Source organism: Ooceraea biroi, chromosome 2, assembly GCF_003672135.1.
Source record: "Ooceraea biroi isolate clonal line C1 chromosome 2, Obir_v5.4, whole genome shotgun sequence".
Classification (NCBI taxonomy): domain Eukaryota; kingdom Metazoa; phylum Arthropoda; class Insecta; order Hymenoptera; family Formicidae; genus Ooceraea; species Ooceraea biroi.
Window position 1 is genome coordinate 7,400,881 of NC_039507.1, and position 24,521 is coordinate 7,425,401.

General features: G+C 46.2%; 1 protein-coding gene across 1 annotated transcript in view; it reads left to right on the forward strand.

The window, feature by feature from the left end:
• The first annotated feature begins 7,408 nt into the window (after positions 1–7,408).
• Positions 7,409–24,521, forward strand: part of LOC105283369 (homeobox protein B-H2) — a 28,704-nt gene continuing 11,591 nt past the window's right edge. The window contains exons 1-2 of the mRNA XM_011346062.3: positions 7,409–9,387; positions 20,894–21,116. Of these exons, the coding sequence (XP_011344364.1) occupies positions 8,943–9,387; positions 20,894–21,116 (668 nt within the window). The 5' untranslated portion in view covers positions 7,409–8,942. The remainder of the gene's footprint in view (positions 9,388–20,893; positions 21,117–24,521) is intronic.

Here is a 24,521-nt window from a genome sequence, read left to right on the forward strand (position 1 = left end):
TTCAGGAGGGAAACTCAGGATTCCTCGATTGGCTATTCGAGCACACCGCGCCGTTCCGTATATTTTGCCCGGGCGAGGAACGACGGCGCAGGGACAAAAGGAGTTACTCGGGCAATCCGTGAAACCATAGGAAATTGTACGATTGTGCATCGCGAATTGATCGTCGAATTCAGGGAATCTACGGGGTTGTACGGTTGATCGAGATGTCAGGAGAGAGTACCTAACATTCTTCTCTCTTCACCTATGTACATACCGATATACGTACACGTATATTGATCGGCGATCGAAGAAGCTACGTATTTTCCGCCTTCCGTTTCTTCCAGTTGAACCGAGCTATTAAAGGTCAACGGCAAATCATTGTGAGCGAATGCGCCAAGTATCTGCATGGGGCTTCGAAGATTGCATAAGTTCTCGGAACGTGAAAATTCAGATCGTTGATCGTTGAAAATAATGATATTTTAATGCAAAGGTGAGCAAGCTGATCCAGCAGTGAAACGTAAAATTGTGAAGCATTGACAACGGTGCGCCCGCAAAATGTGACGAACTTATCGATGAGTTTCGGCAGTGGTATCAGCCGGATGTGCGTGTTCCATGTCCCGCGGGATCAATGGATTTGCGGCGGAAGAACAAAGAGCCGGGAACGAGTGCGAGCAGGGTAAAGGCGGACGCGAGACGGAGACAAAGAGAGCGGGGCCGAGAAACGGGAGTAGATCCGGCATGGTGATAAGTGGACTGCGGTGGTCGGGGACCCATGAAAAATAACGAAAATTTAGCCGGGAGCCGGGCGCAAAGCGATTAAGTCCATTATACAGTTTTATCAGTATGAGAAAGATCTAATAGCGGCACCTCCATCCCTACCATCGCCCATTCCCCTCGCTCGGCTTTTCGCCGGACTAATTCTCACCCCTCGAGAGAGAGAAAGAGAGAGGAGAACACCCTTGTCGTGCGTGTATGTGCATAGAAACCCCCTCGATGTGTCATGCGTGCCGCTCGTACTCGCATGTCTTTCTGTGCCGAACGTTTCGTAATGCACGAAAAAGAGGACGGAGGGGAGCGTGTGCGAATGTGTGAACAGGGCTCATTGGCGTACGATCTTGGAATTACAAATAAACATAATCTGCTTTTCGTTAATCCGAGTTACATTGTGATTTTTACATTTGTATGCGTCAAGCATGGCACTGAATATTATCTAAGTAGATTCCAAGTAGATCGAAGTACATTATTAAAGTTTTATAATCTAACAAATTATTAATGTTAGTCTGTAACATTTTAGGAGTAAATTTAATATATTAAAAACATTGATATATATTATTTTCATACAAAATACGATTAATGCATTAATTATTGGAATTTGAAATTGAAGTCGCTGAACACAATATTATTTTATAAAGTCATGGATGTCATAGTTATAGAGATGCGTATTTGATCTACGCTTATGTAAAGCCTTAACAATCAGCACGAGAGAACATGCTAGTATATGTAACGGACGAGACACACGGTATATCTAACGAGGCTTGCAACCCTCAACGATCGAAACACCTGCAGGAAATCACAACCCTCGAATGCAAATATTATCTTAATTGCTACAGAAAACTGCCGCCATTACGTGGAAACGCTTTTTTCTACCACCTACATGCCACGTACGTTCTAACGAGTACAACGGCGTACGTCGTGATTGAGGCAGGGGTGAGAAACATTACCCTCGGTCTCTCGAAGAGGCTGGACATTGACGTTTGATAGTCGCTTGATTTAATAAACGATTGAAACAGAATATGCATGTCACATTTTACTAAACTTCACAAATCACGATCGAAAATACATTCAAAATTAATTATTTTAATTTAATTAAATTCATTTAATTATTTATATATTTATTGTGTGAAATTTATCAAACATGTTCTAAACAGAATAATTGCGTTTTTTAGTAGAATTGAAATCATCCAAAGTTATACAAAGTAGCAATTTTTAGTTTTACTACATACACTGTTATATACATAAACATTTTACTTAACATATGTCAGAAGGTACTTGCACGGCGGAATTCTATGGGAGTAGGTAAAGTTTCCGTCTGCGAAACTGAAGACGTAATATCGCAAAGTGGCCTTTAGCTAGGCTTCAAGGCACTTGCTCGCTATCAATGCAAATTGCCCGTAATGGAGGCTCTTAGATGAAATCCGATCTCTTCGGGAATGGATAATTCGTAAGTGTCACCTCGCAGTAACTGTTGCAAATCGCGTCGCGACGAATTGAGAGAGATATAATCCTTGAATACCGAAGACGACCACACGCATCGCAAATACGTAGACATTCAAATAAAACGTAATAATAATAATAATAATAATAATATAATTATAATATAATAATAATATAATTAGAAAAATTTTATAGTACATTTTCTCATACAGGAAAAATTATACCCGAACCATTTCTGAATTTTTAACTTTCATTATTTCTAACTTCAAGATTATTCCCACGTGCAGAAAATTTTTATTAATTGTTATACCAAAAAGTAATCGCGTTATTGTAGCAAAAAGTCTCAATGTAGACACGATGTTAGCAAATCCGTTTCATCAACCACAATTGTCGATTTAGAAATGTGCTTTGAGCAACGTCCGCTTTGGAAGTTCTTCCTACCATCTATCGTTTCTCCACGGCACTTAATTAATTTCTCATGCACGCCGCTTCATAGAAACTCGAATGTCTTGCGTGATTCCGTGCATAATGAGCTGACGCAAAAGATATTAACAAATCGACTAGCTACGGGCCCCTTAATTGGCCGTTGACTTTCCATTCGATAGCTCGTTACTCGTTGAATTGGCAATTACGGGATGTTATATAATCACCAAGTTTACATGAGAGATTGATATCGCCAAAGATCACGGACGATTCATTAAGAAAAAGGACACATTAAACATATGCGCGTTCCCTCAGATGCTGAAAACCTGATCTGAACTACTAACTTATTTTAATTACAAAACCACGTTCACATTATACTAATTCAACCACTTAAAAGCAAACTAGCAGAGTATCTTTAACATATCACAGATCGCATACGTCTCCATCGAGCGGAAGGAGAGGGGTAAATCCGACGAGGCGAGTTGGAGCGATGGGGAACCGAGCGGGAAGCGATCGCGCGCGTAGAGAGAAGCGCGCAGCTCTGGGTGTTTCGGCCGCGACTCGCATGCGAACGCCTCCCGACTTATGGAAGTTTAGCCGTTAACTTAACCGGCGTTTACCTTAATCTAAGATCAGCGCTACGGCCCGAGCCGTGCACCGCCGTGGTATAATGTATGGCCGTATGAATATGCAACGGACACGGTATGAGGTCTGCCGCGTGCGTGTGCCGAGCGTGTACGCTTGCGAGCGCGCCTCCTCGTTGACGTGTTTGCCCACGCTCACTTTGCCGGTATACACGTTTCACACACACGTACACACATCGACGACGATACGCGCCCGTGGTATCACGCGAGATTCGTCTGTGTGCACGCGCGATTTGATGGGGTTGCAGCCGATCCGCGACTGTGTGCACCAGAGAAGCTCGATACGCGTTACGTCACATTTGCTTAAGTTCACCCCGAAACGTAATAATTGCCGACGTGTTTGTGGGCGCGAGCGGGGATGTAGATTCCGCGAGGGGAAAACAGAGAAAATATAAGGGTCGTTAATTATCAATTCAATGCAGCAGGCGGCGATAATCATGCAGTGTTAATTGAGATACGTGCTATCAGACCATTTGCATCATTCTGCATTAATCTAGTGTTTACAGGCATTGCTGGAAAGTCTCGCGCATCTGTTTCTTATTGTTGAGCAACGCGCGAAATCGCGTTCTCCCTCCTCAAAAAATCGAATTCTTTTTCATTTCGTGAATATTGCTAGGGAATATTGTCACGTCCAGTGGATACATTTTTTCTACATTTGTTTCGCTGCGCTTATTTTAAAATCTGGTTTGTCTTGAATCGATAGGATTCTCGCTGATTCGATCGTACGGTCAATTCGATGATTACTGTTTGATAAGTGAAAAGAAAAAGCGAGACGTAGTGCATGGATAGTCTGGTTCGTGTCGGTTAGCGAACGAGAGCAGGCTGCTTTGCTTTTGCGGGTGCGTGTGGGAGCAATTTGTGAGCTGAGTATCGTTCCATGCGTAGCCGACGTCGGATACGGACGTCGGAGCGAGTAGAAGGTGGATTCTTATCTGGGCGAATTTTACGAGCGTTTTAAAGGATCGTTAATTTCAGGACTTTTATCGTATTCGCTCGGAGCCACGACCGTCCGACTGTCCACTCCCAACGGCAGCTGCTAAAAGTGGATTTTAACGAAAGTTGAGCATCGATGTTGCGGCGTTTCCTTGCGTTAGCGACTCTGTAAATCATCCGAGCGAATGTAGGACTGGTCCGGTTAAAGATCGCCGATAAACAAATTTATTCGTCGTACCGGACGTCTGTTAGCTACCAGGCTGTTTAATTAATTAACACGAAAAGATAATTAACTTTGCAAGACGTCTCACTCGTATTAATGAAGACATACGCACATAAAAAGCGCATTCATAATATCTAAGGTACAACATTTCTGAAGGAACCATATATCGGAGTCTTAATTGTATCACCGGTCCGCTCTGCCACTTTAGTGGCTGAACAAGCGCTAATTACGAATATCAATTTTAAAAGCGTGCAAGTAACCAGAAAAAGCAGATAATAAATAATGACATCGGTTCTTTGAAGGTAAGATTCTCCATAGAATTCATGAAGCCTTTATATCAAAAAGGTAGCGGGCAAGATTACGGAAAATTCTTCCTGAATATGTTGAGGCTTAAGTTTATACATTGTTTCAAAGTGACTGAAAAATGTCATTACGGTCTAGCCGAGCAGTCTGGGATTTATGAGGCTTAATTGGCACGTTGATGCAGTTTTAACGCTTTTAACTTTTCACTTCGTCTTTCTGACCGGGTCGCGGGACTCAAGTCACATCCTCATGTAAATTTAATGAAGTACACGTGGATACCACTTGTGTCCAGGTATTAGCACGATACATCCATATTAATATCTTCGGGCAGCGTTTCGCGTTAAAAAGTGCCAGAGCAGCCTCGAGGAAATTTTCCTCGAGATTTCCGACACCTTCTAATAGGCGAGAGTGGCGCGCTTTAACAACATTAACTCCTCGTTTCCATTAGACGATGTTATATACCATTCCGCGTAATCTATCCTATCACACGATCATTTTTCTCAATTACAGTTACCTTATTTCATCATTAAAGCGTAATTTCACGTAATTACTGTATGTTGTCAGTGAAAGAAACATTAATATTTTTCCTTCCAATGTAGAAATATAATGTACAACATATGGTATTAAATAAAATAAATCAAATGTTTATATTAAATTTTACAAAAAGATATATTTCTTTCATTCAACTGTTACGTTAAATCAAACTTTGTTCCAAGCCCCTGAAGAATAAACATGAATTCAGCGAATCTGCATCGCGCGCGACTGCATTTCGTAATACGCGTGATTCAGGATTGCGTAGATCCGAAGGATATTGGCATTTTCGTAGATTCTTTCAATCAAGATCGTCGCTAGTCGACCTCACTTTGTGCTGTCTTATTCATAAACTCGCGGGAATGTTTAGGCTGTCGTAAGATACGACTACGGCAATATAACTGGCGTTTCCTGGTAATTAGCGGCAAATACTTCTGCAATGTGCGAGTGTGAGTTGCACCGCGACTTTCTACGGTGATTTCAGGAAGCTAATTACCGAGTGATAAGTACGCTGTTTAACGATGCTAACTTTTCATTTCGCTCCCTCCCGCTGCTGCGACACTCCCGGCTAGTTCTCATGTTTAATTAATGAGATGCGCACGTACGAACGCATCACTTTCCAGGCGTGTCGGTGCAACACGAACGACATGCCCGCTTGCCATATCCGCGAAGGGGCGATGCGTACAAAAGTGCGTGTAAAATAAAAGGTGAGCAAAATTAGACGCGCGTTTTCTTACGAGTCACCGACTTTCGTGTCGAGTCACGCCTTGACGATCGCATTACAAGCTTCGTTGGTTCCCTTCACAGAAATGCTGTTCCATAAAGCGATTTTGCAGATGCAGTTTCTTAAATTTATATTTATGCGACGAGCGGTGGGATTGAAGGGACAGACTGATCGCAAACGCGCGCGAATGAGTCCACAAACCCTCGCGATTAAGTCTACGAATCCCCGACATGTATATGCTATTATGTATTATTATTCATGTTATAATCAAACTTCGATTATACTGTGTAATTAATTGAAAAATGTACATTACAAAACCTTAAGTAGTCTGCTATTTCGACATGATTACGTCCCCATGTGCTCGCATATGGGACTGTCCAAGCACTACGTACAAGCACAGCCCTCCACGTAATTAAATGATGTGTCTCACTACCCCTAATTTCTATACTTGTATCGTTCCTGCCAACTCCACCATACTTAATTCTATTTCGATTCGGTTCTGCTAATGTCAGAATAATTGTTCGTTTCGGCGTACACCATCGTGAACCGCATGTGTCACGTTCCTCATTGCGTTTTCAAATATATTTCTACCAAGATAGTCGCGTCTAAAATTTTCGGGGACACGTAGAGACATCGTTCAGTAATCGTGTAATCCACTATTACATTATCCGTTCAGATGTACTCCAGTATTACGGTTATTCCTGATCGACCTTATCATTGCACAATTTAACGCTCAACGTCACTCTGCGACAACATCGGTAACACATCCAAGTTAATCAACGTGCTCCTTTGATATGCTTAACGAGCCTTTTCTGCAGCCCCGACGACAGGGGGATGCAAAAAGAGTTCACGCGAGCAAAAAACATCGTGCTCGTTCGCTCGCTCGCTCGCTCGTCCTCGTGAATTCGTAAATTCGCGGAGTAACTTCGCGGAGCCGGGACCACCCTTCTCCGTTCCGATGGTACTTCACCCCTTCCAGGTGGTCTCGTCGGACCCTCTCTTGCCCCGCTCGCGGCGATACGCTTCGTCGTTCCATCTCGAAGAGAGCGAGCTGGAAGTGGGAGGCCAGTATCACCGTCCGCTCCTCCCCGCTTCACCCCCTCCCTGTCCCCTCGTGCCTATGCCCCCCGCCTCTATCCCTCCCACCACGGTCGTCTTTCGCGCGAGGAGCCCAGTCATCCCCTGCCCCCACCCGGACTATAATGAAAGATATTAACTACAATTTTATATCGAATTACCGCTGAAACACATTTCAAATTACTTGGGCGTAGCCGTGCCACATAGCGGAGGCGCCGAGGTTGCCTCCGTCAGGATTGGCGGGATGCTTAACTGCGACGCGTGGGATTGGGCGAAACCGACCGGTAGTGGGGTGATTGCGGGGCGTGTCGGAATCCCGATATGGCCGCCCAGGAACGAGTGAAGGCGACCAGTGTCCTCAGTACGGGCAGACCAGTCGAGGTTACTTGATGCACACGCACGTCTCACATCACGACTACGTCTTCAGCCCCTAGGCAGGCCGTTCGGAGCGGTTTCTTTTCCTCCGGTGAACGTCAAACGCATCAGCTTCGATCACCATTCCGGGGTCGCGCAATTGTCTGATCCGCGAATTGTTTATTTGCAATCGTCGAGGAGTCCTGCATCTAAACGCCCAGATTGGATGATAAAAACGTCTGTCCATATCTGGCAGTAGCTTACCGAGTGATCCGGATAATCTAACGCGACAACGTGAACGACGAACCAGGTGACAGTGCGACTTACACGAGAATAGTGTCGATAAACTGTAACGGTATTGCATCTTGCCGGTTCGAAACCGGCTGATGGGACGCTCACCATGAAAGTGATCAATTCTGGCACATGTGACAGGCGAACGCGATAAGCTGGCTAAACATAGACTGTCGAGGAGAAGGTGATCGAGATAGACTCATCGAGTGACGGTGACCGGACCGATCGGGTTCTGATAGATGTGATCGCCCGTGGTCATTCATCCGGCACGCACAATCGTGACTTGAGAGGATAATGCGGAGGCGTGTCAACGTCTAGGAATTCCACCCCCAAAGTTCCGTCACATCCGTTTCACGGTTAAACAACCGGTCAGTGAACAGTAGGCGGTCTCGCGGAATTGTTTCTGCACTCGCAGGCGAGAAACTTGTTCTGTCGACGCGTAATCGCACAAAAGTGAGAGGAACACGCGCGCGCTAACATTGTGCTCTTATATAAAATTAATTAATAATTGAACGGCCGAGGAAAAGGAGAAAAAGGAAAGCGGAAATGGCCGGCGGCTTCGCTCTTATGCGCGGCAATTATGTTAAGTGGCCAATTAGCAATTAACCGGGGAGCCGAGCCGAGCGGCCCCTTAATTGCGCCTGGGAAGAAGGCGGTGGCGGAGGTGGAGCGACCGAGCGAACGGGAGGAAGTGCAAGGTGCATACGCATCCCGACGCGGGTATCCATCTCACGCGTCATTTACTCCAGATTTCCTGCGGGAGATCCTGGCCAATCGGTGCCCTAAATCGTCCCCGGACTCTCGTCGCGATCAGGAGATCCCGATGCCGCGGCAAGCCGAATCCCTGAACCCCTGAAGTTGAGTCATCAGCCTCATTCTACCGCTGACGTCGGGCCTCTTCATGTCCACCACGCAATCGTTTACCGCGCAAGAGGTTTCCTGACCCTTTCGCTGGAGGACCAACGCACCCTCGCAAACTTTTCGGCCTCGGAGATCAGTGGAGTCGGGAATGTTGGATTACGCGCTCACCGCACGCGCAAGAGGGGAGGAGTGATCCGGAAACCGCGTCTACCGGGACTAGTACAGTGAAGTGAAGTTGAAACAGTGAGGGCACGACTTCCTGACGCACGGCTACGTCGTCACCGTCGGCAAGATTCTGTCTCCCAGGTATCGGGCGAGTCCTGGGGTGGCGACAGAGGCACCTGCAGGTGCCCGTAGCCCGAAGGAACCACCTGCGTCTACCGTGATGACGGTCCATCATCAGCAGAACCACCACGTGGCCGCTCTCAGTGGCGTCGCCGTGGCCAATAACGGTCTGAACCTCAGCAGAATGTCCGGTCTGGAGGCGCACCGGCTGGAGAACATCGTCGACCGTAACGGCGTGGCCATGGAACGTCTCTCGAACGGATTGGACTCGCGCAACAATCTCAACAACAATAACGGTCTAGAGAGAGGTGACGCCTCGACGACGATGCCACAGAGATCGAGGTTCATGATCACCGACATTCTGGGCGGCGCGTCCAGCAAGATGCACCAGTCCGGACTGCCTAGCCAGGAACCACCCGGAAGTCCACCCTCGACACCGCGGGACCTCAGTGTCAGGCATCAGTCCAGAACGTCCTTGAACAACAGTAATCTGGACGAGGACAGCGACGCCAGCCACCACGACGGCGCTTCCGTTACGTCCAATGGTAAATGATGCTTTATTACACACTTTCAAGATTGCTCGTCGTTCGATGTAACGACGCGATGAAATTGCGGAGAAGGCGATGCCAGAGAATATTTCGCGTGATTTTTAAAGCACGTAAAATATGCGTACAAATAAATACATAATGTCGAGCGAGTTAGGCTTTTATTTGTGCAATTTAAAAAGGCAATTGTTACGAGGGAAAAGATATGTTGTGTTTTCCAATTTCGTCCGCTCGTCTCACTCACTTTCACGAAGGTGTCAAGGACACCTCGGGTCCACCTCGACCGGATATTCCAATCGGCGAACTCGCGTCAACCGTCGCCGGTTGCACGCGTAGAATGCCTCTTTCGAGAATCAGATACATGTATCTTCGGATAAAGGTCTCTCCCTTCCATGTAGTTGTTCCGCGAGTAGTTGGGCCTGTTGAACCGACAACGTTTAGGAATTCTGATGGTTCCAAATTGGAGTTCGGCACTCGAGAGCTTTAATTATGTTACCCTCATTTGTTTCATTCATCTTTCTACCTGTGTCGCTGTCCTCCGTCGTTTAATCCCTCAGGGAACAGTGCCAAGCTATCGTTGTAGCTTCTTTGATCGGACTACGTCGAATTTCGGACACTCGTCTTACGCGAAGACTCGTGATCGAGAAGAAGATTCGCGACACGCGGTGAAAGTGCAACCAGGCCGAGCCGAAACCGTTTTTCTAGCAATAATATATTCCTCTCGCATTAATAATTCTCGCACCCTCAGAAAGGATTTCTAATAACAAGACGAAAAATATTCTTGACTAATTTAATCGTATTACAAGTATAAAAAATATGAAAATAAAACAATTTTTAATTTAAATCAGTAATTTCTATTCTTCTCTCTCGAATTAAATAAGATTGTCTTACTGTCTTGAGACAAGAGTAACATGTACAAATTTATGCTTATATATTCTTGTATGTAGAATAATTTGATATTAGCGCCACTTTATAGTAGGCTTTGTCCATGTCGACGCATCATTTTCTCACAGTCGCTCATCGACTCGGCGCTTCTGCGTCCTTTATTCCGATAAAACGGCCAATATTTATGTGTTGCAATCGAAAATCGGGAAAGTGTTTCTGTTATTTACAATGCAAGAAATATTAAAAGATATGGAAATGTAAGTAAGTATATACAATATACTTACTTGAGAAATAAGATTCGAGATAAGACATTTGCATACCTTTTAATATTTCTTGTAGAGTATTGCACTTATTCATTGCAAATAACAGAAACACTTTCCCGATTTTCGATTGCAACACATAAATATTGGCCGTTTTGTGCAGATTCTACAAATTCTCTTAGAAGAATAGAATAAGATGTCTTTTAGATCTCACAATATTCTGAAATCAAGAATATTTTGAACTTGCTACAAATTTGTATCTAAATCCTTCTGAGAAAATTAATGAGATAGCACGAAGATTATTTGAATCTAGATTTTCGAATTTTCTATTCAAGATTAAAATATGCTTCTTTTCAATAACAAATATGATTGTCGCTATAGCGATCTTATTTTATGATAGATTAAAGAGTAATAGCATTAAGTCCAGAAATCTTTTCTGTGGGTGCGGATTTGCGAGGTAGATATGCAAACTGATAACTTTACGACACGCGTAAAGCGGCAGATGCGAACAAGGATGTAATACTCATTTCAGAGGTGTTATCCACTACTCAATTTCTGCTACGTGCATGCTAATCACCACGTTAGCCGCTGTAAACCACATAGTGATCGTAAATGCCGCGCGGCGTTTTCTCTAATCTCGCCCTAGGGGCTATTACGGTGACCTGTGCCGAGCGTATCGGCACCAATTCCGTTAATTCATAGCTTCTCCCGACCAATCGTCCTCCTTTTTCCCCGGGTTAGGTCGTTTTTAAATGCGACGCTTCGTGAAGCCGCTCGCTACGATGTCCAAGACCGGCGGTTTGTTCGGTAATTGGTTTATTTCCTCAGAGAAGCGTGTCATCCGCAATTACGTGGACGATGGAGGCGTGATCAGAAGCGACGACAGGTGACGAGCAACGCTAATACCGCGACGCTAAATTCGGCGTTGCTTCCTTGCGAAAACAGCGGCGGGCTATTAAGGCACCAATTTTTCTACGACATTGACTCGCCGCGCGACGGCTCGCACCTTGCACCGCTATTTATAACTCCCCTTAAGTGTTTCACGGACAAGACCAATGACCAGCCCCGGCGCGGCGTTCGGAAATCTCGAGAGTCACGTCATGGTAGTCGATAATTGTCGTTCTTGCCTCGCTACGGTGACACGAGGAAAAAGGGAGAAGCTCGGCGATAAGGGACGTATGACGCTCGCGTTCAGCCCGAATCATGCGACACGGTCGTTACGTGCTGCCGCCGTGTCGATGAAAGAAAATTGCGACATACGTAGCATTATCGAATTTCAGAAGCGAAAGAAACGTACGAGCAGGTCGGTTGGAAGATCGCTCAGCTACAATCTCCGCTTTCGTTTCGCGTTTAACATTTACATGCGCATAAGAAGCTCGCTTCACACGAACGAAGCTCCGCTGCATGTCGAGCCGTCTCGCAAAGACCTTGTAATAAAATTTACAGCGCTTCTTTCATCAGCAGCGCGGCATACAAAGTTGCGCTCTTTTTTTTAAAGCTAATAACGTGCATTAGTTATTGGCGTTATCAGTCGCGCGCGATCGTAATCGCCAATGCGTACGTGGTAATCCGCCTCGCGGGGTACGCCGTCCATGCCACGATCGCGGAATTATTAATGAAGGACAATTAGAAGGAGTAACGCCGATGTAATTGCCAGGCCGCACGCTTTCACGTAGATTGGCCCAAGTGACTTCTTGCGGGAGGGGGATGATCCCCGTTGGAACTCGCGTCCATTCCAATTTCCCGTCTACGATTGGTATTACGTTCGCCATCGCGACGGGATCCCGAGCGACCATGCCGCGGCTTGTCGCGGCGCAAATACGATCGATCTTTCACGCGGCGTTGATTAGAAAATTATTAACGTCGGACTAACTGCCTGACGTAATTGCCGGCGGATTTACGCATCGATCACGAGCCGCGCCGCGCAGGATAGCTCGTCGTTTATTTCTCGCGGGGATCGCGCGCCCCTAATTATCATCCTGGGCGTGTATAGTATTCTTACGCGACAATTACACGCGTCGGGCTGATTAGCGGGGGATTATTAAACAAGGGCGAGAGAAACCGGCAACGCCGTTCTAATCGCGCAGCGGAATCACGGGCGAGGATATTCCGCATTCAATTCAATTTACGTTTATCGTTACACGCATCTCACAACGTCACGGTGAAATTGCCTAAGAGAAAATAGAAATCGGAGTCTCTAAAGCCCTCCACTTTTGCTTTGTAAGATACCTACGTAAAATTTTCCGTTTATCTGTGCCAATTGTGTCGATCGAGTCCAGAACGCAAACACGTCTCTGTTGTCGAGGTGTAATAGATGCATTCCACTTTTCCCACTCTTTGATCCCAGCATTTCTTTTAATATGAATTTTAATGTCGATCGATGCACTCCGTTCTAGCCGGCTGACGAAGACGTGAAAAGGAGCGATCTTTCTGCGCGAATATCATTTCTTGGGCGCGTGTGCGAGTCGTTTGTAATCCGCTTACGAAGCTAACATTCGTCCCCTGGGATCACATTGTTGTCACCTCCGTATGTATCGGTTCTGCCAGCGGCCGTTTCACGCCCTTACGGGATGAGCCCGCTGACTTTTCGACGCGCAACTAATCCGAGAACCGGAAATGATTGGCAACCGTTTAGATTCCGGCACGGATTAGCAGCTCTATACGAGGGACTTTCGCGAGGCGAAAGCAATTTCGAACCCGAAGGCGCCTTTTTGCCAGCGTCCCGACGGGCCGACGGTGCCCCGGCTGTCGGACTTTTGACGACACAATCTGCACGGGATTAATTCACGATCTGAATATCGAGGCCGTGAGCGCAGATCCAACGGTACGAGTCGACAGCGCCGAGAAATGGAATGCCGCTGGAACCCGCAGCGACTGTCGGAGACAGTGAAGGCTTCGAGTGACTCGTACGATTATCCGACTACCGAAGTGAAACACGTCAATGATTCGAATTGCATACAAGATGCATATCGGATTTGCAAGTACGGAAAGAGGGGTAACCTGCAGCAACAAAAACGTATTTAAGCGCAATTCTATTCACATGGAGTGAATTAAATTCGTGCCCTTTCGAGAATACGTGAAAACTCTGAGCCGCGGAATATCCGATTCATCACGCAGACAATATCAACCACTATTTAATCTCGCATTTTGGCGTGCTTAAGATTCGGTAATGGTCATGATTTGGTGCTGAACAGGCTATCGCGATAGATCTAATCGTGGCGAGTGAGATCGCGCGATTAGCTTACAGCGTGTGGGAGGGATATCGTGTTTACAAAGCGGGTTGATCTTAGATTAAGCGCGGGTGATTAATTATTCCGTCGGAGGCAAACGTTTGCGTAGGTAACAATGCGCAGAAGCGTATTGTCTAAAGGAGAATCTTGCAGTATCTCGTAAGCGAGTCTTCGTTGAACGATCCGAGACCATTTTCGACCTTGCTATTCCTGACGACGATCTTTTTCAAGCTCGCTCCTCCTCGGCCGCTTAATTAATTAAGTGAATTAATTAAACGTATTACAACGCACCACCCCTGTAATCCGACGACTGCCTCTTCGTGCGATTTCGGTGGCGCGGCTAGTACAGACTTATCGATTTCGAGAAAGCGAGGTCAAGTCTGTCAACGCGGATATCGAGTGCTTAAGAGGATTTGCGAATCTCGTTAAGCGAACGCTGGAAACCAACCGCACGAATCCCGACAACGACGGTAAACACCTGTCGGCGGTGTACGCGAGGAAGTCTTTAGTGAGGTCCGGTCGTATAATGCGCGTGTAAGCGATTCGAGTCGCGCTCGCTCAGGAAAATAACGGGCTAATTATTGCTAACGTATACCACGGTGAATACTCTTGAGTACACGAATTGTGTTCTCCACGATGTATAATAATTGCTGGTGTTGCTTCGCTCTATAGCTTTGAAGATCAGAATCGGACAGATCTCGAGGAAATGCGAGGGATTTTAAAAAGTAGGAAACACGTGTGACGAAAAGCACGCTTTATAAAAATAATTTGTACGTTCTAATATGCATTGTATGATATATTATATTTGTCAGGGAATAAATTGAGTAGCGATGTTATATTTTTATTTGATATCTTGTATTTCTGTATATTTTAAATCGATGTGCGATAAAAACATGTTGTGATTTGATAAGTAAAGTTAGTCAAAGTGTTTTTAAAAATAGATATGAGTACACACGAGTACAGTTCTTAATCATGGGCATTATTGCGAGCTGAATCAATTTCTATGAAGCTGATAAGTTTCGCGATTATTCTGCGAACGGACGCGAGTTGACGCAATCGTTGCATTTCTATTCACCGCCTGCATGGAATGCGCTCGTGAAATGTGAGAAACACGGGCGTTACGCACTCCGCGGAAACTTTAGGCTCGTATAATATGATCCGACAGTAACACCCGATTGCATTTTTCCCTATAATGTTTCCAGGCAGCGATAGATCGTCGTGCAAAGCCGATACGCGACACCTCGCAGTTCATATTCCGCCATGAACAATTCTTAAACAAATTATAAAGCGATAGCTGTCCAAGTTGTTATGATCGTGCGCGACACCGCAGATCTTGATGCAATATTGGCGAGTAATTATTTGCATTTACGCGTGACATAATGATACCAGCAATATCTGAATCGTTATTGATTTGTGAATCTTATGTAACGTTTATTTCTATTAGTTATTGTTGTAAATATCTCATGTTTTAAATCTGATTCTATGTAATTAATCTAATAATATATTGTTTATATTAATTTATTTTTATATATATATATATATTCGTTCATACTTTCAAGTTATCTTTGTCCCGTGCATAACGCGTAAATATTAAATAGAAAATTCGAACGATGATAGAGGCATTAAATATATACGGTTTTGAAGAGTGCAATAATAAATCATGACGTATGGAACACTAATTTGGCTCTCAGTCCCATAGTTTGTTTTTGAAATTCTTGCCGACAGTTTGTCTCCCCGTGGGATTGCTGCAAATAGAGTGGGCAGGCAATAAAACGTTGGCCCTATAACATCATCCCCAGTGTTTTCTCCCCTAAAGGTGGCGACGCGGTAACACAATACAGAGAGAAGAGGGGTCAGATTCTGCCCCGTCGAGGGCCACCACCTTTGTATACGATACGTGGGGTTGTAGGTGGCAATGGTAAGAGAGCACCCCATGCGACACGGGGCCAAACGAAGAGGTGTGACTCGAATTTGTAAGAGAAATTCCGCAGCACCTTTTCTACAGTTTCTACAGAAAGAAAATATTCAGAAAGGTTTATTTCTGTTGCTAATCTCGCCAGCAAATTTGATTTTGTTATTAATTCATGTACAAAACTATTGTTCGATGTTATATTGTCAAATAAAAATGGTCTCGTTAGAAATGCATCCATTTATCGCGAACTAAATGTAGAAATATACTCTTATAGAAATGTTGAAAATATTTCTGTATACGTATAAATTTAAACTCAGGCTTTTTTTGTTGATTAAATTAGATTGCTCGTGTCTATATTTTTCGAGGTATGATGTAATTTCACGCGGTATTGTAACAAAGTGCTCGAATGAAGAAAGCGTTGCTGGAAGTTATGTCGAAGAAAGCGTTACTACACGCGTGTGCGTGATTAAAGAGACGGAAATTTGTCGGAGACCTCCGTGTTCGCATTCGCATCCACAGCACCGATTGATTCCTCTGCTTCATGTTGTTCTTTTTATTCATTAGATGATTACATGCGGTTCACATATCTCTTGCGGTTTATCTTTCTTTTTAATAATGGTTTAATAATAAATTTCATATGTAAAAATATACGTGCGCAGTCCCTCTCTCTCTCTCTCTCTCCCTTAACAACTCCGCGGGTTACTTACGCGACGCAGCCAGCGCGAAATAAAGCAATAAGCAAATAAAGTCGCAGGTACGCACACGGCACAATGGAAACCCCGGATTTTCCGTCTCCCCTTCCCCCGTTCCCTTCCCCGCGCCTTAGCAATCCTTTCACGCGCCCCACTCTCCTCCATCAAGATCATAAAGTGCGAGGCGATGCTTCGCGAAAGTTTTATTATTCGCATTTTTACGATCCGTCCGGCGGACTCTCTGCCGTGGCTGCAGCTACTAGCACCGCCTGCGCTCCCAGCATCCTGCGCATTCGTCGCGGTGTCCTGCGGTCTTTCGCATCCAGTCCTTGGCCCAGTAACAACGTCGAAGAGCACGAGCGCATCGGGAACATCCCCATATCAGTGCACTCCTACGTTTAATATCCGTGCGCTACCGTTATAAAAAAATTTACACTTGTTTGCTCTTGTGCGTGGTGCAGCCACTAACAAGAGTCGCCCTCTCGCATCCGTCAGAAATTCGTTGCTACTGGTACAAGTCTGGCCTTAGTAAAAACAAATATTTTTAATACGCGTTGTCGTTCTCATTTTTTTCCTCATCATTTCATGCTTCCTCCTTTTGTTCGCGTAAATCGCATTACTCGCAACGAGATCCACCGTAATAACGACGTGAATGATTTGACCGCAACGTGGACGACGACGACGGCAACATGCTGGCACTAATTGCAACGGCGCATAATTGCTCGATAAACATCCTGTTAATCTCACTTTTATGCGCTATACATTGTACCGCGGCAATGCTTGTAACACGCAAGTCCCCTCATTTCCTCCCTTTTTCCCTCTCACCGTCTCTCTCGCTCTTTTTCCCCCGGCTGGTTCTCTCGTTCACGTAATACGACTTGGGAACACGTCATGATTTTCACTGGCGCGTATACGCGCGGTGCATCCGTTACGAGCGCCGTGTTTGCGACGACCTCTGTAAAATACATTTCGCCGCTTGACAGTGGAAATAACGTTAACCGTCGTGACTTATGGAAAGCGAACGCTCCGCGCGCCGGGGTTGACGTTAATTTACGCGCAGCTTTTGTCGCGCGTCAAGAACAACGCTCGGAGAACGCGCGTATAAAAGATGAATTCTCGCGCGACTACGGAATCGATAATGTTACAATATCGGCGAGTGTTCATTCTTTACCGCTACGAGTGCAACAAATGTATCCCCTTATCGTTTGTCAAATAAGAATTATCAAAATAATCAAAGAATTATTTTTACATATTTGCGCTTCGTGACATCTGACGAGTAAAATCTGAACTTTTTAAAATGACTCTGGTTTCGATATGTTTGAAATTTTTGAAGACTGGCGGAAAAATAACAGACAAAGTAAAAGTTACCATGAGCACACACACACGTCCGCAGTCGTGGAAAAGCCGTTACCTTAAAATGAGTGACTACGTGCCACGGCAGCAAAAAATAAAAGAAAGATAAAGGAAAACTGTTCCAGTTCTCTCAAAAGGGAAGCAAGTGCTCGCGTCAGCGTCTAGACAAACTTTTTCGGTAACATCTTGAGAGTATTTCACAGAACTTTGCCGAAATTCGGGGGAGTCTGCCGAGCGAACTCAGACTTGTCTTACGTGAACAGATCCAGTTTAACGCTCGAGTCTAGTTCGATCATTAAAATTTGATGCGAGTGCTCTGTAAGACATATTTAATGCGCTTCGTCATGACAAGCGCGCCTCGCGCAGAAAGTTTATATTGATGAGCCCGTTCCAATGTGTAACGTTGCTGCATAATTCGATTGATGGGACCGGGTAATATCAGACGTATCGATAATTGGATGGCTTTATGGCGTAATGAATAATGCTCGGAATTTGTAATGCTCGGAATTATAGTTATGGACGAAGAAAAAATATCGATTACCTCGTACATTGAGGAGAGCCATTAGGTAACAGAACTGTGCGGTGAAATAATGTTATGCAGAATGAATTACCCGACTGAACGTCATGGCAGAATTCTTGCCGCTAACGAGGAGTATTAAATAGTCATTTCATGGCTGCGAAGCGCATTATCTCGGCGATGTTGCTCACGATACGCATTATTCGAGACGTATGATAGACACCTGTGTCACCGTTCTTCACCAATCAATCCTGATTTATTTGACACCGGTGATTCTCGTTTTAATTTCACTCGCAAAGCGTTAATACGATAATAACACGAGACGCGCGATCGTGAATATCGGGACTTGAACGGGATGACAGGGAACCACTTTGCACACTGCAAAGCCGATCGCGGTTCGTCGCCATTTTCGTGTCGAAGTGAAAACGCGGGAGTAAAGAGTGGCGCATGAACACGCTCGTAAAGACGAGGCGAACACAGATAAGCCCCGTGCCCCGGGCTACGTGCCCCGCAGACGAACGGGCACGCAGCCGGGAAAAAGAGGGATGGATGTTTCGCGACGGTTCTCGAGTTACCGCGCAAAGGGTGAGAGGACTCCCGGGAACGGGGGGACGGCGGTGGAAAGGATCGGGGAAGGAGAGTGCTGGAAAAGTTCCGGCTAACGTCTTGGAAATGTCTCAAAAGGAGAACTCCGACGTCGGTCGGGACCTCGGGCTCTAAGTGTATCACATAGTAAATTTAGTTTTCCAACCTCCGTTTCCACCGTTCCACTCTTATCTTATCCCCCGCACCCCCGACCCTCTCTCCCTGCCCCGCTCACTCTATCACTTCCCCTTCAATCCACCCCTTTCCGCCGTTTCGTGGGAATCGAGCTCGAGTCGAAGCTGCGGTGCCGATGCAGCCAGGACGACGAGGGTTCTCGCTCGAAGCATTTCCGGAGGGGGTGGATTGGACGCGCGCGCGCCACGTTAGCCACCATGGCGCAGCACAGACTCTGGACCCGTTCGAGCGAATCTGGCCGATCAAACGGGGGCTAAGAGCCGCGCTTTCGTCCGGGTTAACTCAATCCATGAGCTTTCTATCCTACGGACCTCTCCTTCCCTTCCTACTCCCCTGCGCCACCACCCTCTGTGAGCGCCGAGAGGCGCCGCGTTATTGCCGGCTTCATCCCCTCCGGTTCTCCCACCTCCTACGGGGATGCTTCCTCCCGCGCCATCCACGACCGTTCCAATCGATGAGCTCGCGACAACGGGCCTTTAGATACTTTCAGAAGCCTGTGCGAGCTTCTATTCCCTCAGGAGCTCAAGTCTCGATGGTTTTCTGATCGGAACTTCTCGGGAGGTTGCTCGATTTACTCGCGACAAGACACACCCTCCGCGCTGCGGGGGAATTCGAGGAGGGTTGGATATCCGGCGAAGCGCAAACGCTTCTTCCATATCTAGAAAGATCTGCCCTAAATGTTTACCTCAGAAAAACATTTGGATTACTTCGTTGAATCCGTGTAATAATACATTGTTATTTTATTTTATTTTTATTACATTCACGTTTGACGTTGAAATACGATGTTTCTGAGTTATATGCAATTGAACGCATTAGTACCGGAAAATTTACGATTCATCTTTTTCCCATTACAAAAGATATATTACAGAATAAGTAATATACCCATATTACTTATTTAATTAAAGCTTGATCAAAGCTAAATAACTTTGACTTTAATAAAAAGGTGACCGTATTTCGTACTCCGCTTTCCTCACCACGTTATTTCAACGTCATTCGCGCCTCTACAACAAGCCATCAATTTTCCGCCTCATCAAAATGACGCGTAAAATGGAAAATCGCTTGTCCTCTATCATCGAGCTGTCTTCCTACGACAGAAACAAGGACGATGCTGTAATGAGGTTCGAGAGGGATGAAATGGGCACGAGCGCGCGACTGTGTGCCGCATGCAAGCGTCACTCGTATCGGGTGTATAATCGGTTTCCTCGGGGAATCCCACCCTCTCTTTCTCTGTCTCTCCCCGGATACGGCGACGTATCGGGGGGATAATTTGTGGCGTCTCGGCGCGGCTGCGTGGTCCAATCCGCGATACCAGCCAATCAGCTCTCGGCTGCGCGGAGAGTCGAACTGAGAACAAAAGGATATCTCTCTCTCTCTCTCTTTCGCTGATAGAGAGGTGGCTGCAATCGCCATGCAGGCAACGGCTAAAACGACCACCGCGTATTAATCCACGCGCGCGGCATCGATTCCGCCCTCCGCGGAAACAAAAGCCGCACTCGCCACTTCGTAGTGTCCGGACCCCGATGGACAGACCAACGGTTCTTTATAGCGATCTTTTTGGCAAAATCACTGTATCGTCCCCGTGATTGATGGGCACCGTAGACACGTATATATAACATTTTAGGAAGCATAAATCTTAAACCGAACCGCAACGAAGTTTGCTTGGAACTAAGCGACGATTAAAATTCCGCCATATATTTTTCTGACGCTGGATTCCTAAAAGTGACGCTGTAATTAAGTTACAAAACTAACGCCCGTTTCAAAATCCAAAGTCGTTGCTTTCTCTCCCTCCCTTGCGTATAATTTTGTAGCCGAGTCGCGTGACGAAACGGAAGGCGGAGCAAGAAGACGTTCAGTATCAAATAGTTTTGCAATTTCAGGTGGCAAAGAGGATGATCCTAAAAGCTCGTCCTCGAGTTCCCTGAGCTCTGCGCAGAGTAAGAAGCAGCGTAAGGCGCGCACAGCTTTCACGGATCACCAGCTCCAGACGCTCGAGAAGAGCTTCGAACGGCAAAAGTACCTAAGCGTGCAGGACAGAATGGAGCTGGCGGCGAAACTGCAGCTGACGGACACGCAAGTGAAAACGTGGTATCAAAACAGAAGGTAAGCGAAAACGGAAGGCGCGTCACTAATCGTTAAACGAGATGCGGCACGACATGTGCGGACGATAATTAATTTGTCGCTCGCGAACAGGAAACGATCGCGATACAATGGCGCTTTCTGACGTCCGAAAATTCAGAATTAATCCGGAACGCTAACACATGCCTCGCGTTTAAAATGTGTTTGTTATTAAAACTGAGAAGCGTTTTATCATCTTCTTCTCATGCATGCTGTTCATTGAAAGATAATTACTGAGAGTATCTGCCTTTTTTTAGGGCGCGGTCGACCGTACGATACGAGAGTATGCGTGTAAAAACTCTGAATAGCCGTTAAAATTCTGAAACTTTAGAGAGACAATGGTGGGGCCCCATGACGATCGATCGACCTATCTGATGCTCGCGTTACATTGTTGAATATAGAAAGAATATTCTCATCACGATCCCTCCATCTCGGAAGCATGGCGGCGTGTTCCTTTGTGCCGGCGCGTGTCGAATCCGTAAATGGAAATCGCGGCGGACAACAAAGGCGTTGTTTACGTGGTTAAACGCGAGAAAGATCGTTGGCCAAAACCCGAGCAAATATCTCGAGAGTCATGCGACTTCGTTACCGGTTCTGCAGGCTACCGATTTTGAGAGGAGGATCTTATCGTCCTCGTCCCCGACAAGGATTGAAAAGTTGCAACAAAAGATTATATATTGGCCAAACGAAAATGACGTTGAAATATATATGCTATTAAAAATGATCTTTATGCTATTAAAAAGAATTATTAGAATTGGATAAATCTAGAATTTATGCAAGAGATGTCTTTCTTGTCTTCTTATCAACTTATTAAAAATTCAAATAAATCGATATTAGGAATGCAACAGTGTCCGATCCGAAAGTATCGAAATCGGAAAAATATTGGTCCACCGCAGCATTAGTCATCGATCTGTTGTCGCCACGAAAGTGAGACCAGACGGCCGGAATCGGTTCCAAAATCCGCGGCATCCTTTGTAGAGTCCCGCGGAGTCATCCAGTGGCGCCTGTGGTTTTGTGTCGATGATTTTTTCCTGGGCCATCCACCTCCTCTCGATCTAATCATCGGGCTCGTTGGCTTCCCGCTCACAAACCTCCGCGCGGACAGTTTACCGAGCAGAATTAAAATCATTGGACGGTCCTGCGGAATCATTTCGACACGCTCCGTTCCGAGTAAACGAGCGTAACGTCGGCAGAGTGTACGACGTGCTCTAACAAATGCAACGTGCCCGAGCTCTCGAGCAAAGTCTCAGCTTCGCGCGTACGCCCGCTCGATCGAACGCGGAATTTGCGCTGTATTAATCTCGCCGCACGTTAATTATCATTGCTCCCCGTTTCCCCTCCTTGTCCTGCGCTGAACTCGCAGTGATTAGCGGGGAACACCCACGAGTCATGACTTCGCGACTTCTGTTGGCCGGCCGGGCCGTTTAGTTTAGACAAGCGGCCGATCGCGCGCACAAAGAAGGCGAATCCTTAATGAGGATCCTCGTAGATCGCGATGTACGATGTACGAAAAGGCGATGCGAGAGGCGAGGCGAGCGCGCCAGACTCTGGACTGTCATTAGACTGTCAATTACCGGTGGAGCGAATGGCGTAATGACAGGCAGCGGGGCTGCCAAGCGTTGCGGCGCAACGATCGTCAAAGACTACCTGCATTTCGGTGGCCGTTCAATTTTTCAGGCGTAATTGCGTGCCGCCGAGTCGACGATTTTTCAAAGACGCTACTCGTTTCCCGTATCACGGTGGCCTCCCTCCGCTTCTCTCCTCTTCTCTCCTCGCCGTACGCATCGCCGATTGCGTACGCGCTGTGTAATCGTCACAGCTATTTATTTCTACAGTTTGCTCGCTCATTACGCCGCATCGCGTAATGGACAACAGTGATTAAGCATCGCTCTTGATACAGATGGCTCGCGCGAATTACTGTTAACATCTCGTTATTCCAGTTTGCGTTACGCCTGCTGTCATCACGCCGCTCGAGAAGTAACGCTGGCCTTTGTCTGTTTGCTTAAGCGCGTCGGATTGAAAAAGACGAACGTTTTCGGCGCGAACGGTTATTAATAATTGATCAAGCTTTCAGAAGAATTTTTATTAAAATGAAATTTTGTGGTAAATGATGCGAAGAAATATTAATAATCGCGCAGGACTAAATGCGTGCGCAAACTGAATACAATCGTGTCAAAATAATTCAAGTCGGCGCTTACGGAGCGCCCAGATTAATCGCTGCACGTTCCAAAGTGCAAAGCACACCGTGCATCGCGCGTGCATCACGTAAATTACGGCCGATCAGCATGACCGTGCGCTTCAATCTTCGCGGTTGCCTGCCGCCGCAGCTCGAGCCGTGAAATTCGCCACGAGGGTGCAGCCGGAGGCTACAACGGCGCGCCAATTAATTTTTGCCGCATTGACACCCGACCGCGCTTAATTACGACGAAAATCAGCAGAAACCGGCGAAGGGAGAGCATCACGGAGGGCACGTGTGCGTCACGGCCACGTATTGCCCTTCAGATAGAGAGAGAAAGAGAGAGACTCGAGAGAGGAGAGGAGTCGCTCGGCGGGAAAAAAAGGCAGAAACAGGAAGAAAAAAAAGCGGGAAAATTAGTGACGCTCCCGGACGGGCGGCTTCTTAAGTACCCGCTTAAAGTTTTGTTGCTCGGTGCACCGAACCCGATACCGCAGTGTGACTCGGCGCTTCTTCGCGGAGGCGCCGGCCACACCTCGGGCGCCACGACGACGGACTCTGCTCCTTTTTCCCGCGTCTCGGCTAAACGCTCGCCGAAAACGAGCGCTACCCTTCGGTGCCGACGACTAAAGGCCGCGCAACCACGTAAGCCCGAAAGCCACGAATTAATCCCGCGCGAGAACGCGCCGAAACACAGTCGCGCGCGACGGACATTAAATGGATCTCGACGTAAATTTGTGGGGACTCGAGGAACGATTTCTAATCAACTTTTACTGGAATATTGTGCATTTGCATCAAAACGGCGTCGAGATAATAAATGCACTTGCTCATTGCGCAGTTACATTGTGTGCTGATCTTCGAGCGTTGTGCTGGATTAAACAAAGAAAAAAGTGTTGTAACAGGATCGTATCGTAATGAGTAGAATATGCTCTATTAAGGATGGATAATTCATGGACGCCATGATTAACGGCAATCACGGTAATTTCCTCGGAAACGTGTGGATTTAGCTAATCACCGTTCTCGCCTGCGATTATTTCCTACACAAACGTCTTGTTTAATCGACTATCATCATCGATTGTACGCTAATTACGCTTAATGATGAATTGCCTGAGGTACACAACGTAATGCGCGGCGACTTCGTGTTTTTTTCCTCGTCGCGATATCAAACAGATCTTTAAGATGATTTGTTGCGCCGTGTAAGCGGCATGTAAGAT